The sequence below is a fragment of the Penicillium vulpinum genome, assembly GCF_028829585.1.
Source record: "Penicillium vulpinum strain IBT 29486 chromosome Unknown utg000001l_segment0_segment0, whole genome shotgun sequence".
NCBI classification, from domain to species: domain Eukaryota; kingdom Fungi; phylum Ascomycota; class Eurotiomycetes; order Eurotiales; family Aspergillaceae; genus Penicillium; species Penicillium vulpinum.
In genome coordinates this window covers 5,566,531-5,579,912 of record NW_026643241.1, presented here as the reverse complement: position 1 = coordinate 5,579,912, position 13,382 = coordinate 5,566,531, and the positions used below count along the sequence as shown (strand labels likewise).

The following is a 13,382-nucleotide window of genomic DNA, read 5'->3' as shown; positions in this document are numbered from 1 at the left end:
TTATCGCTCTTTTTTTTAAACCGCACGGACTAATTGGCGATCAACTTCCCGCAAAGTCACATGATGTCGTGTAACTCGCCCACGCGATTCCGCGAGGACGTGCCTCGAACCCCAGAGGCGCAAACTGCATACGAACCAAGTACGCCAGAAAACCTCAAAACTAACATGGCAGGGGGAAATGAGCTGTCGGAGTTCGAACAGCAGCGTCTGGCAAACATTGCCGAGCGCGATGCGCTGTTGAAGAAACTCACACTCGAGTCGCAATCCTCAGGACTCTTCTCAAGCCCTAAGATTTCCGCCAGCGGCGGCGCAAAACCGAAAAAGCGCCCAGCTCCTAAAGTGAAGACTGAGGATGAGGCCCCCACGCCCCGGCGCACGTCCTCACGACTTAAGGGCATTGCGGCCGAAAGTGAAGTCGCGAAGCGCAAGGCCGACGACGAGTATGAGGCGATGCGCGAAGCGGATAGATTGAAAAGAATGCGCCGGACAGACTCGTTCAGCCAGGCGGATATGTTTGTTTCGGGTCAAAAGCTTAGTCCTGATAGCTTGATCGGGGTGGATGTTATTACCAAGGGTGTTGCGAAGCCCTATGAGAGGACATTCGGAGACCACGAGATAGAAAAAACAGCGGATAAGGAGCTGAAGGCTCTTCGGGAGGAGATGAATGGACTTCAATTGTGGGAATCATGGGATCCGCAACGTAAGAAGATTATATATTTTTTTTAGGAAGCTACAATTCTGACGCATTTTTGATCATCGCAGGGATCAAGATCACCCCGGAGCGTGTGTATAGTATGGCGTTCCACCCATCCGAATCCAAACCTCTCATATTCGCGGGCGATAAAATGGGTCATCTAGGGATGTTGGATGCCTCGCAGGAGAAGCCAGCGGCGGGCGAGGATGACGACGAAGATGACGAGGACCCAGATCCAGTCCTCACCACATTGAAGCCGCATACCCGGACCATCAGCGCAATGACAGTCAACCCATCAAAGCCAACACATCTGTATACGGCAAGTTACGACAGCTCGATTCGAGCACTGGACTTGGAGAAAATGGTGTCTTCAGAGAGCTATGCTCCTGAATCAACAAATATCGACGAGGCGATTTCCGGGGTAGATATGGCCCCGGATGACCCTAACACTCTGTACTGGACTACACTGCAAGGTGGATTCGGGCGATATGATACGCGCACGCCGCGGAAAGATAGCAATGTGACAAACTGGGATCTTTCTGACAAGAAGATCGGTGGCTTCACACTGTGCCCCACCCAGCCACACTACTTCGCCACGGCGAGTCTGGATCGATTCCTGAGATTATGGGATCTGCGCAAGCTATCGCCGCATAGCCGCAACCCTGTTGCCGAGCATGAAAGCCGGCTCTCGGTTTCTCACGCAGCTTTCAATGCTGCTGGGCAGATCGCTACTTCGTCTTACGATGACACTTTGAAAATCTACGATGTGGGGGCAAAGGGCCTCTCTTCGTGGAAGCAGGGTCATAAGCTTTCAGAGAAAGAGTTTACTCCTGACACTGTTGTCCGCCATAACTGCCAGACTGGCCGTTGGGTGACGATGTATGATTGTTCCTTTCTTTCCTTGCTTTTGCGTCCCTTTAAGCTTTGCAAAAGTACCAAGCCCTAACTTTATTCTTATAGTCTCCGCCCTCAATGGCAACTCAACCCCCAATCTCCCATCCAGCGGTTCTGCATCGGCAATATGAACCGTTTCGTGGATGTGTACAGTAGCAGTGGAGATCAGCTGGCTCAGCTTGGTGGTGACGGGATTACTGCTGTTCCTGCTGTGGCTGTGTTCCACCGTAGCAAGAACTGGGTTGCTGGTGGCACTGCTAGTGGCAAGCTGTGCCTATGGAAGTGATGTGTATTCCTCGCTCATCCTTGTTATTTCTTCAAGTATGTGGCTGTACAGCTCGTTTGCTAATTTTTCTAATCTTTGTTTTGATCTTCCAACATCTGGTGTTGTAGGGGTGTTTCCTAGGGTTCTGTTGTTCCCCTGTTGTTATGGCCAAAAGCGACAGATTTGATACTTGTTCTGATCCGATGTACAGAGGTACTGAATAACATTTGCTTTGATGTTTGTATTTCTATCTAATAGCAAAAGTCACAATAACTTTCAAAAAACGAAAACACCAATCCATTCCATCTATTGGAAGAACATAAAAAGAGTAAAAGGTATTTACACGATGGCCACCATCTCCAAAATGATTCTCAGAACGACCAAAAAGGAGAAAAACACAAAAGCCTCAGCCAAGTTCAAAAATCAGATCGTGTTCTTTTTTTTCTTCCCAAAAATCCAGATCCTTACTTTTTAGCTCTCTTTGGTTTTATCTTGGAGCTGGGCTAGGGGGAAGATGTGTATGAGGGATGGCGGGACCATGAAAACACACAGTCAAAAGAAGGAATGGGTATCAACACCATGACACATGCTTTAGAGGAGAACATAGACATATAGATGATCAAGCAGAACGGAACTCGAGGAGGCAAGCCGGGAAACGGGGAGGAGAGGGATAGAAGGGGAGAAAAGAGAGGAACGTTGAAATCATGAGCACATGGGAACGAGGTAGATGAGGAAGAACAAAGTCAAAAACGTGTAAGGATAAAAGGAGATTGCATAGGCAGACATTGTTGCATTAAGATTCATTGCGTAGATCCTCGTGCGAGTGGGTTTGGGTCTGGTCACGGTCCTTGGCCTTGCGTCGGGAGGGAGCAGGGACAAAGTCGAAGAAACGGTACTTGCTCGATGACTCCTTTGTAACACTGGCCCTGCGTGCCTTGGTGGAGGGCTCGGGGTATTCGAGGGAGTAAGTCGAGGAGTTTTTCGAGCTTCCGGTGCTGTCGCGTGGGTCAGACCAACGTGGGATGGCAAATGGAATACGACTTTGATCCCAGGTCGCTGATGACGAGCTTGGAGGCGTGTCATCGTCGGCATCAGGAGCATGATCAGTGGACCGGCGGGGAATTGCAGGGCGCGTAGCAAAGTAACCAGTCGAATTTCGATGGTTGTTTGGGGCCGGTGTAGTACCAGCTGACGTTTCTGGCGCCGGGGTGCCGGGTTTGCTTGAGCTTTCATCGTAGAACGTTACGGCTCGCTCCATCGAATCCACCAGTGCTTCCCATTTGACCTCGAGATTTCCACTTGGCCGCTCTGCTTGCTCGGCTCGTCTGAGACACTCCTCGGTGCGTGCCCGCAGGCGAAGTGCTTCTTTCTGGAACTTAGAAAGGTTGATGTCCAGCTCGGTCAATTCTTCGAGTCTTTCCGGGGAGACATCAAGCCAGACACGTATCAAGTTCGCGAAGGAGCGAGCATAGTCGATGAGGAATGGGAGGCTAGGGAATCCCTCACGTGAGGTGGGCGGCAACCGCCCAAGGATTTGAATGGGGGTTGTGTAGGAGGGTGTGACGATAGGGACTGGTCGATCGGCGGGAATCGCACAAACCGAGTCAACAAAGTCTTTGAATTCCGTGCGATGACCAACAAGGAATTTGTTCATCGGTTCCATCCAAGGTTCTTTATTGCCGAATGTTGTCATATTAGCCAGACCCTGCAAAGCTTTGGCAATGAGGGTCAAAGTGCGCTGTGCACGAGGACGAGGGTGATCTGGCAGTCGTTAGCGAAAAATAAAAACCATGATACGAGCGTAATTCCATACCTTTCAAAAGCCCGAAAAGCTTCGGGTTCAGAATAGCCGGGCAGAAGAAACGTAGGAACAGGAAACCAGAAACACTACTGTACGTCACAGACCGAAGGAAGTCACCATACCGATCGTCTGCACACGCTCTGACATGCCGGAAAATGCGTCGCAGTTCAGGGGGACACCTCGATGCAGAGCCCGCAATGGATTTCCACACGCTTGTGGTGAGAGATGTGAGGTTTCGCCAGTTGCGTTCAAGATCCTCGTGGCGTGGAACTCGAGCTGGATCGACTTCACATTCCGGATCAGTCTCATCAATCTCACGCAGTCGTTCTGCGATAGTATCCTCCAAATACTGTTTACCCAGACGTCGCATATGAAGATCGAGGGCCTTGGTTAGGAGCGAGTTTCCACGGAACAGGAGGTTAGCCTCCACGGTGGCCGTCCTTCCCATGTCTCTGACAAGGACCTCGCGCTCTTGGCTAGTCTCCTGCGAGTTATTTGAATGAATCCTTGTCGTATACCTCAGCCGGTTGGTGGTGGATTCTTTGTGAACACCATCGATTTCATCTTCAACCAAGGCTGAGATCCATTCCACTGTTGACCCCGAGACCTGGTAAATGTTCAGAAGCATCTCGGCCAGATGATTCAGCTCTGATGACATTAATTGTGCCATGTTAATTGTAAGGCCATTGGTGAAGGAGTGGAGAAGTTCCGACATTGCTGAGTACTCGTCGGACATCAAGACGACCGTTTCCTCCATCCGAGCCCTCATGAACATCTCACCAATTGGCTGATCTTTACTATCCAGGATTGGCCACCACTTTTCGGTATCGACGCCGGCCTCCAATTCTTCAAGTCGCAGGTCTACCCGTCCAAAGATGATATCATTTGCAGAAATTTCAATCTCGTCCAGCATATTCACAGCACTCACGTCTTGATTGGGTGCGTACGTTCCATTAGAGACAAGTGTCCAATCCTTTTGGGTTGGGTTAAGAGTTTTAACGAGGATAGAGGCTTGGGATAACACTGGGGGTAGATCAGTGAAGAGGAAATCCTCTCGCCAAAAAGGATTCATGGTGCGATACTTGACAGCAGTCTTGCCACGAATTTCCCCATCTAGGAGCACCTCTGTGTAATAGTCGCTGACCTTCGTGGTTGGAACAGGCTGGCCATGCGATCTTGACGCCTTTCGGCTTCGGGGAGTGTCCTCTTCTTTGGTGCGAAATAGCTTCGCCTCCACAATTTTCAAGCTCAAGAATCGTTCAATCCGGAACATATCTTTGGTTAAAGGGGGTTCGATGCTCTCAGCTTCTGGTGTTTTATTGGGATCCTCTCCCTGACACACAGGGCCATAAAGCTCTGGTATTGTAAATGCACGGAGAAGCACAAACCACACCTCAAAGAGAACACGGCTTTCAAGAGCGAGGTATATAGGCCGCACATTGGAATCCGGTACTGGATGTGCTGTATATTGAGAATAGATGGCAATGCAAAACTCATCATCCAAGACAGAGGAGTTCAGCTGCTGAATAGCGCAGCGCGATAATTGAGACAACTGCACACATGCCAGGAGAGCCACGTCGGACTCTGTGTAGAGCTTGAAAAACCCGTTTTCTTGTAGTGTGCAGCTCACCTTCTGCCATGAGGAAGAAAGAGCCCTTGACTGTCTGTACGTCGACACGCGACGTCCGGACACTGGCATCGCACCGGCAGCAGACGGCTTATCCCATAAAAGCATCTTGCCAACTTTGATGATAGTTGCATCCTTTTGTGCTGAGCTTTCTGAGTTGCGTCGACGTTCGGGGATCCGTCTGTCTCCAATAACAACCTCTTGAGGCTTTGTCATCTTGTTCTGAACACCCTTAGGTCGAATTGGTTGCCAGCAAAGCAGAGCGGCAAGCCAGGAGTCGAAAGTTTCGTTCACGTGAGGTCGTAGTTGTATCCCAAGCCCAGAGGTAAATGTGTAAACGCTCAGATAAGTGGCTTGAAGCTCGGGGTCCCACAATGTTCGAACTCGACAACCACGTAGATCGGGGATCAATGTTTTGGCTAATGCTGGTTCTCCCTTAGCTTGGTAAATGAGACTCCCAGTAGCAACATTGATGGCGCAGTATCCGGATGTCCAGGAAGTGGTCGAGGCTGTTCGAAAGGATAGGATTCCATGCATTCTACCACAGGTGGTCTTCATCAACTGTAAGACCTTTGTGGCTTCCGTACTTGAGAGGGGCGAAGAATAGGAATCTTGGTTTTGTGCTCCACCGGCCACCAGACCGGGAGCTCTGGTTAGTCGGGGGCGAGGGACAGTATGGCTGCTGTATTTTGGTGACTCGATTGACGGAAAACCGATGGAAGATGACGGATCTTCAGGCAATTTCGGTTGAGCCGGACTGGCTGTGTTAATTGACCCAACCCGCGTTCGAGATTTGAAGGTATTAGGGGTGATGTCGTTGCGTTGCTCCTCGGCCGCTGTTGTCCGCGATCGCGCCCGTTGACTCCTTGCTTCCACCGGGGGATCTTCTTCCCCCGCTCCAGATGAGCTTTTGCTGAAATCCCGACGACGTTCGGGTTCGATGGGCCGTGATCGCACAGTGTTTCGAGGTGAAGACAAAGCACCCGTGAGGTGCTCCGGTTCGGATAAGGGTGAATGGTTGGTGGGGGAGTGCGACTCTGGAGTCACAGTTCGAATGGTAGTCTCTCGGAAACTGTCGGGATAGACCATACCGTGTCGGTCCCTAGATGAAGACTTCTTGCTTGCACGCCGTTCCACTGGACGACTGTATAACGCTTGGTGCATCGAGCTCCGCTTGAACGCGTTCGGATTCTCGGACTCCATATCGTTTGGTTGTAGACAGCTCCTTCGACGGGCGATGCAGGCGATGTACACAAAACGAAAATGAAACCCGTCAATATGTTGAGGAAAGGAGAGACAGGTTCACTTCCTAATGGCGCCCAACACTACCTCCCTCAAAACAACCGGTGAGAAGACCTTGTTGGCACCCGATGTATGCGGCACGACTGCGCTTGTATAATTGGGGGTCGCTTTTGTCCAGGAAATTGTTATGAGACCACATGGAGTCCGGTGAGAGGTTGGGTATCGGGGTCGCACATTCGGTCGAAGCGCCGGGAGAGGGGAAGCAATGGGAGACCAGGACAAAGGAGGGCGCAGGTCACCGTCGTTTGTCTGAGAGATGCAGGAGAACCTAGCGAATGCGGTGAGAGTCCAATCCTCCGGCCAGTCGATAGCGATAGGGTCGCTGTCAATGTCAGTGATGGTCTGAAAAAGCGACCCAAGGTGGGAAATTGGTACTTGAGAAGGGCGTGATATCATTATTATTAGAGGAAGGGGAGAGGGGTGGGGGATAGGGCATAGGGAGTAAAGTAATGCGCACATACCTTCATCAGTCCCTTTTGAAATTGGGGTGGTTTTGACTATACTCTCTATGAGAGATGTTTGTGTGCGTACATGTGTTTTTGCGGATTCCAGGAAATGTAGGCCGCTTTTGGGATGGGGGCAGAATGAGGGGGAAGGGCTTCAAAGAAAAAATATTTCCTAGAAATGGAGATTCAAGTTGAAATTACAGCGGGATTATCCGATGAAGATCCCAAAAAGAGAAAGAAAGAAAGAAACAGAGAGAGAGAGGGGGAGGGGGAGGGGAGAGAGAAAGAAGTGGATTTAGCGGAGCTGAGTTTGTATAGGGGAAAAATAGTGAAATAATGAGAACAACACTTTTTTTGGCACTTTTCGCCTATATCTTGGTTTCTTGGGCTGTATTCAAGCTCTACTATTGGGCTATATCTCTTCACTTTATACTCACCTATTTTAGGCCACCTTGATAACAGCAACGGCAATATGGATCACCACGTTCTATATACGATATACTACATCCAACTATCGTCCACAGATCAAGTGAGGTTGGTCTATTTGCCTAAATCCTCGATGCAGATCCGAATCCTAGCCTTTGAGCTTTCAGCCTTTAACCGCAGGTACCCTGTCTATATTGTATAATCACCGGGGCAAGGGAAGAAATCAATAACGGGTTTAAGTCGGACTTTGAGCTGGACTTGAGACCTTAGATCTTATAGATTTCCCCAAGTCACTAGCGTGCATGTTTCCACTTCCATTCGGATTTCCCGATAGTCCTAAACTGCCGAGAGACTTTCTAGAAGAGATGACTTTGTGCTGACTCGCACTGGCTAGCCGACTACCGGGCTAGTGGATATGGGGCCATAATCTTGAGTCATGACTTTGGAGGGTTATACTCTCTGTACAGAGTACAACATACTTGAGATGTTGATCTCGTTTTGGCCATCATACTCCATATATTTTATATTATATGTAATTCACTCAAGCCTACCTATGATTTCCACCTTCTACATTGTACTTACACTTGCATCCATACATAGTCGTTTTCATCTGGCCTGCTCTCTGCAATATGCAAAAACCCCAACGTGGTGTTCGGGGCGCAGATCCTAGTCCTACTTAGAAGGGCGTACGGAGTACAGGATACACCTAGGCAAACGTTGACGGGAGTAGATACCTAGATTTACTCTAGATAATGTTGTTATCATTCGAGAATTCTCTACGCCGTAGCTTCCACTAGGACAACTCGGGGAAATTCTCAAAAGTGGAGCCAAGATTTAGAAAATGAGATCTTCAGCTAGGATTACATGTAGTCACACAGGATTTAGTTCAGATTGAGCTTCGGACGGACGATGGATGTGAAAATATAAGCACACTTGGTTTTGAGGAATCTAACACAAAATAACAAATGATATAGGACGGAGTATCTACGGAGTACATAATAGCAAGATACACAGCAATTTCAAAGTGTCTCATCTACTCCATACGGGTACCCGCACATGACCACACAGCACCTAGTCACATGATATCTCACTATTCGTGATTAGTCAACATTTTAGCCCATCTAGGTGCTCGACAGGTGAGTACGTAGACATATACAGATTTTTAACAACATTGGATTTCCATACCTATGTTCGTAATAGTTTAATAATACATTCCCCTTTTGAGTCACTATTCTTTAGATTTTACTTTATAATTTGCAGTTTTACTTAGACGGTGAGCTCCCATTGCACCGCTCTGCCTCCTCCGACCGCCTCCCCATCCCTCCTTCCTTTTTAGGGATAGTGCCCGTGACTTTGCTCTCATTCAGGTTTAGCACTGTCCCTGGCCACTTTTACTGCCTGCCCTCCATCTATAAAACACCGCTCGTGCTCCCCTCTCTTTCATTGACCACCGCGTTCTTTTCCGCCCCCATCACCTCCTACAAATTTCCTCCTGGTACAGTGCACTGCCCCATTCATTTCAACTGAGAATGCCGCTCCATCCGATGCCAAGCTCGTTCCAAAGGTTGCTATAGCAATCCAGTCGTGCCTAGGAAATGATATCCACCAGTACCGAGACATTATGGCCGAGAATTGGGATTCGATAGGATTCTCAGCTGAGAGGACAGGAAGGAAAAAAAACTCTGTAGTCGGGTTAACATTCTGAAACAAATTCAGGTACTTGCTGGCGTAGATGAAATGTTTCGAAATTCCGAGCCGGTGCATAATCAGAAGGACCTCCGTCGCTGTGAGCCAACTCAACAGCAGGTCGCAGTGTTTATGCTATTCGATGTTGGTCATAATCAGCTCAAAGATGTGGACCCAGCAAATAGTCTCACTTTGCAGGATAGTTGTTCGGAGAAGCTCCCAGCCATGTGCAACTACAGTAATGATATAATTACCAGGTTGCACAACTGTGACCTGTATTGAAAATAGAGGATTATTGAAGAGTCTACCACTTTTTTATAGTAGATAATTTATTTACACAAGATTCTGATATTGCTCTAGGACTGTATACAAACAACGCAATTCTGGAAGAGATACCCATCATTCTGAGTGCTTTGACCAAGGAGGGGATCTTGCAGCAAAGAAAGAAGTAGTCTGTCCTGTGGGACTGGTCTATGGTGTGACTCGATTGTGCACTGTTGATTGATCTCGAAAGTTCCTCTAAAGATCCTCAGATTTATTTTCTAACCCGTTCAAGTATATCACCATTATCTGCTAAACTACACCATGTATATGTAATAACCCACCGGGAGCGTTGGATCTGCTCTGACTCCCCACCACCAATCAAATTCCCCTCCGGTGAGAGCACACTGCGAGATTGGTTTACAAGTCTCATCTGGTATAATCGCCACCCATCCCAGAGAGGTAAACCAAGTCGTCGAAATGCTCGGAAATCCAACCTCCAGAGAGGATTAAGGGGTCCACTTTTTTCACCACGAAGCAGATTGTAATAATGGAGCACAGTATTTCCGCACCTAGCTGTTGACCGACCTCGACCCCATGTCGAATCAACTTGAGCATCGGTGGGCACCACTGGCAAAGACCAGCATGTTTTCAACGTCAAATCGGCTGGTGACGGGATGCCAATGAGAAATGGAAATTGATGGCAGATAATAGTTGGCTCAGAGGAAGATAGACCAACCACACACTCGGAGATGGTCCGAATTTCTTCTATCCTCCCATTAAACCGCCATCTTACCACATATTGTTTAACGAAGCAATCCAGATCATACGTCGACCATGACCAGCGTGTTGATGCGGCATTATAAATGTGGCGGAAGACCTCTAGATTCCAGAGGCTGCGATGCATCCGATAAGTCTCGATCCATGATGGCGGATCGATCACAAATTGGAATGTTTCACCATTGGGTTCTGGAAGCCTTCCACTCACCCAGCCCATAAGGTCCGCCGTAGGAGCGATTGGACGGCGGGGCTTTGCGGACTCGATACGATCAAAGAGATGTTGGAGACAAGCGCAGGCTGTAAGATGGACTTTTGCCGCTGTACTCACAGCCTGGCGTACCGCAGCTAGCGAGTTGTTGGTGGAAATGGAAATAGGTCGTACGGCAGTTTCCGACAAGCTATCGAGCTGCTCTAGCATGGCTATGGGTGTGAATGTAGTAGATTGGATAGAGGCTAGGAGCGTGAATTGATTGTGGAGTCCCTCCGAGGTTAGGGGACAGTTCTTCAGGACGTGTTCTGTCACAGACTTATACGAGATGTTGAATACCTGCTTCGCCCGGGGAGATACTTGTTGCAGACCGTCTAGGCTGGTGAAGTCGCAGCAGGATTCGAAAATCAGCAAAATGATCTCCGTTGGGAGAGTTGCAAATGGGTCCATTTTTGGCGAAATCGGATGGAACCGATGATGGAATAACTATGGGGTCAATGGGGGACAAGAAAGAACGCACTTTTACGTAGTTTTGGATAGCATGATGGATCAAAGTGCCAAGGAATTGTCAGTGGGATGTTTCACGGGCAGCTCTCTCGGATGAACGTACTTTTGCACCTGCCCCAGCTGATCCACATTGTTCTCGACTGATCAAAGAATGATCTATAATCCAGCCACATCTCCCCTATTACGTGTTCCTGCTAAGGGCTTGAATGATTCTTAGCCAACATAAATCATTTAGGTTTACCATAGTAATATAGAAGCAGTATGTCCTCTACGCTAGGCAGTTTTCAATATAATCTTTAGTCCGGGCAATTGTGCTTATATCCATTTCCGTGTCAATAACAAAATAGAGCCGCTAGCCCTAGAAAGATGCGGGGGATTTTCCGGGGTAGGTCTTTCTAGACTTCTAGATTGCCTATGTCCTTTGGAAGTTGGACTGCTTTGCTACTCTAAGGTATCGGCGTACTAATAAGGGACTAGTAAACATAGCTTGTCCTATGAACGGAAAGCCACTGTTCCAAGCTACAAGTAGGAACCTTTTCATCGGTCTCGGAGTCCAACAGCATTTACATATATTATATGACAAAAATCTGTTGTAAAGCAAGGTATGATGTGGACAATGAATATATATAAATCTAGGTAGTGGCATAAAAATCAGCATAAAAAGGGCGAAGAAGCCCTGGAGCTCATGAACCTCGGAAGTTACTAATACAAACTCTGAATAACTACAGCATAGACAGTAGAGAATCCGTTAAATTCACGCGTTCAAGTTTTGAGCGAGCATTATGACGGCATATGGAATGAAAATTCGCAAGGAAAAGACTGAAATTAAAATGCTTTAATCTTTGGGGCTGCAGTGATACGAGATACTATAAAAAGCACCGAGCCAAATAGCAAGGTAACTCCAGCAAAAATGATCATACCGTTGAAACCCCCATCTTCATGTTGCACCAAAGCTCCAGCAATCGGATTGCCAATCAAGACACTGGAAAACGTTAGAACTGCAATGGGGTATTTGATAATACAACTCAAGCATATCTCTCCGGTCTTACCCTATGGAATTAACGGCCATTTGTACTCCTATCATCGTGCCGTAAGTGTTGATATTAACGGTCAGTCGGGCTACAGTAGCCGCTTGCAAGGATATGAGGCCACCGGAAAAAAGGCCGTAAATTGCAGAAAATGCGATGATCGATGCTTCGGTCTTGGCGGACAGTAGAGTTAAGAGCACGATGCTTGAAAGTAAAGAGGTCGCGACCGTCATGTTAAACCTAGAGCAGGTGTTAATTGATGACCCAAATCAAATAACCCAGGTAAGGAGACAAACCCGCCAATTTTATCGGCTAGAAATCCTGATATTATTCTACCAAAGAATGAACCGGCGTTCAAAATGGCCAGGAGATAGTTGCCCATGGTAGAACTCATGCCGTATGCCATTCCATATTGCGGAAGATAATAAAAGGGGATGAACATTCCCAGATAAGCAAAAGTAAACCCCGCCGTGACCATAGTATATATAGGGCTTAGAAGTTCCTTTTTGAGAATTTTCTTATCAATATGTCTATCCTGTGTTCCATTTCCACGTCTTTCCACGATCAAAACGGTAGAGATGAGCATCATACCTAGGCAAATGAAGCCTACGATGCGAAGTGTCCACGGGAACCCAACCTGTCCAAGCAAGTAGTGTACCAAGATTGGCCATATTATGTCGCCAATCGAGGATCCGGCAACGACAATACCAAGTGCAATTCCTCGCTTCTTATCGAACCACATGTTAATGGCAGAAATGGTCGGATAGAACCTGGATATTTCGTTTAGTTTTCACACTGGTGTGGTGATGTGATGAAGTAGAGGGAGTGTTCAGAAATCACTCACACCATAGCATCCGCTATGCCAAATAGTATCCCCTGCGACAAGAAAATTTGATAATATTTGGTGCAAAAACTTGTCAGCATGAGAGAGAGGACGTAAAGTATCATCCCAGGAACTGTCATGCGACGAGCACCGAATTTGTCAAACGCCGGGCCCATGGCTAATCCAGCAATGAACAAGAGGAAGAGCTACTTTTCTCTATTAACAATATGTCCCTTAGCGCCTCGTGCTTGAATAATCACCGCTTACCTGGATCGAGCCTATCCATGAGATTGCACTCGGACTTGTCCCCTTGAGAAGATCGTTCTGGTAATAGGTCTGGAATGTTCCGAATGAGTTCAACAATCCTAGAATTTTGGACGACAAACTTAGTAGAAAGAGCGAGAATGACAGGAAAATCCAAAATGCTATCCATCTTACCAAAAGTAGCACAGTAGTTGATCAGACCACCCGCGACAACTGCCCACGCTTTGAAACCGCCATCTGGGGGCCCGTTGTCATGATTTTCTTCGTCTTCCACGGGTGCAGCTGGCAGCACATCTATAGAGTGGGCAGCCGAAGGTGGGTTTGAGTCGCTTTGCTTCTCCATCGTGTCAATATTGAACGCAAATGACTG

At 47.8% G+C, this 13,382-nt stretch overlaps 5 protein-coding genes across 5 annotated transcripts; 1 reads left to right on the top strand and 4 right to left on the bottom strand.

Annotated features, from left to right (window-relative positions):
* Positions 1–60: 60 nt before the first annotated feature.
* On the top strand, positions 61–1,874 carry N7479_001994 (WD domain protein; the record flags this gene model as incomplete). Its single annotated transcript, XM_057249691.1, has 3 exons — positions 61–700; positions 763–1,573; positions 1,655–1,874. The coding sequence occupies 3 exons, from the start codon at positions 61–63 to the stop codon at positions 1,872–1,874; spliced, it is 1,671 nt and encodes a 556-aa protein (XP_057114123.1).
* Positions 1,875–2,646: 772 nt separating this feature from the next.
* On the bottom strand, positions 2,647–6,484 carry N7479_001993 (GTPase-activating protein BUD2; the record flags this gene model as incomplete). Its single annotated transcript, XM_057249690.1, has 2 exons — positions 2,647–3,614; positions 3,667–6,484. The coding sequence occupies 2 exons, from the start codon at positions 6,482–6,484 to the stop codon at positions 2,647–2,649; spliced, it is 3,786 nt and encodes a 1,261-aa protein (XP_057114122.1).
* Positions 6,485–6,583: 99 nt separating this feature from the next.
* On the bottom strand, positions 6,584–7,050 carry N7479_001992 (uncharacterized protein; the record flags this gene model as incomplete). The annotated part of the gene is made up of 2 exons (XM_057249689.1): positions 6,584–6,925; positions 7,045–7,050. 2 exons carry the CDS (start codon positions 7,048–7,050, stop codon positions 6,584–6,586), a joined length of 348 nt encoding a protein of 115 aa, XP_057114121.1.
* Positions 7,051–9,831: 2,781 nt separating this feature from the next.
* On the bottom strand, positions 9,832–10,840 carry N7479_001991 (uncharacterized protein; the record flags this gene model as incomplete). The annotated part of the gene is made up of 2 exons (XM_057249688.1): positions 9,832–10,032; positions 10,199–10,840. The coding sequence occupies 2 exons, from the start codon at positions 10,838–10,840 to the stop codon at positions 9,832–9,834; spliced, it is 843 nt and encodes a 280-aa protein (XP_057114120.1).
* An 882-nt stretch (positions 10,841–11,722) lies between these two features.
* On the bottom strand, positions 11,723–13,355 carry N7479_001990 (MCT family MFS transporter; the record flags this gene model as incomplete). The annotated part of the gene is given in 7 exon segments (XM_057249687.1): positions 11,723–11,879; positions 11,947–12,165; positions 12,222–12,695; positions 12,770–12,954; positions 13,016–13,133; positions 13,158–13,173; positions 13,187–13,355. 7 exon segments carry the CDS (start codon positions 13,353–13,355, stop codon positions 11,723–11,725), a joined length of 1,338 nt encoding a protein of 445 aa, XP_057114119.1.
* Between the last annotated feature and the right edge of the window lie 27 nt (positions 13,356–13,382).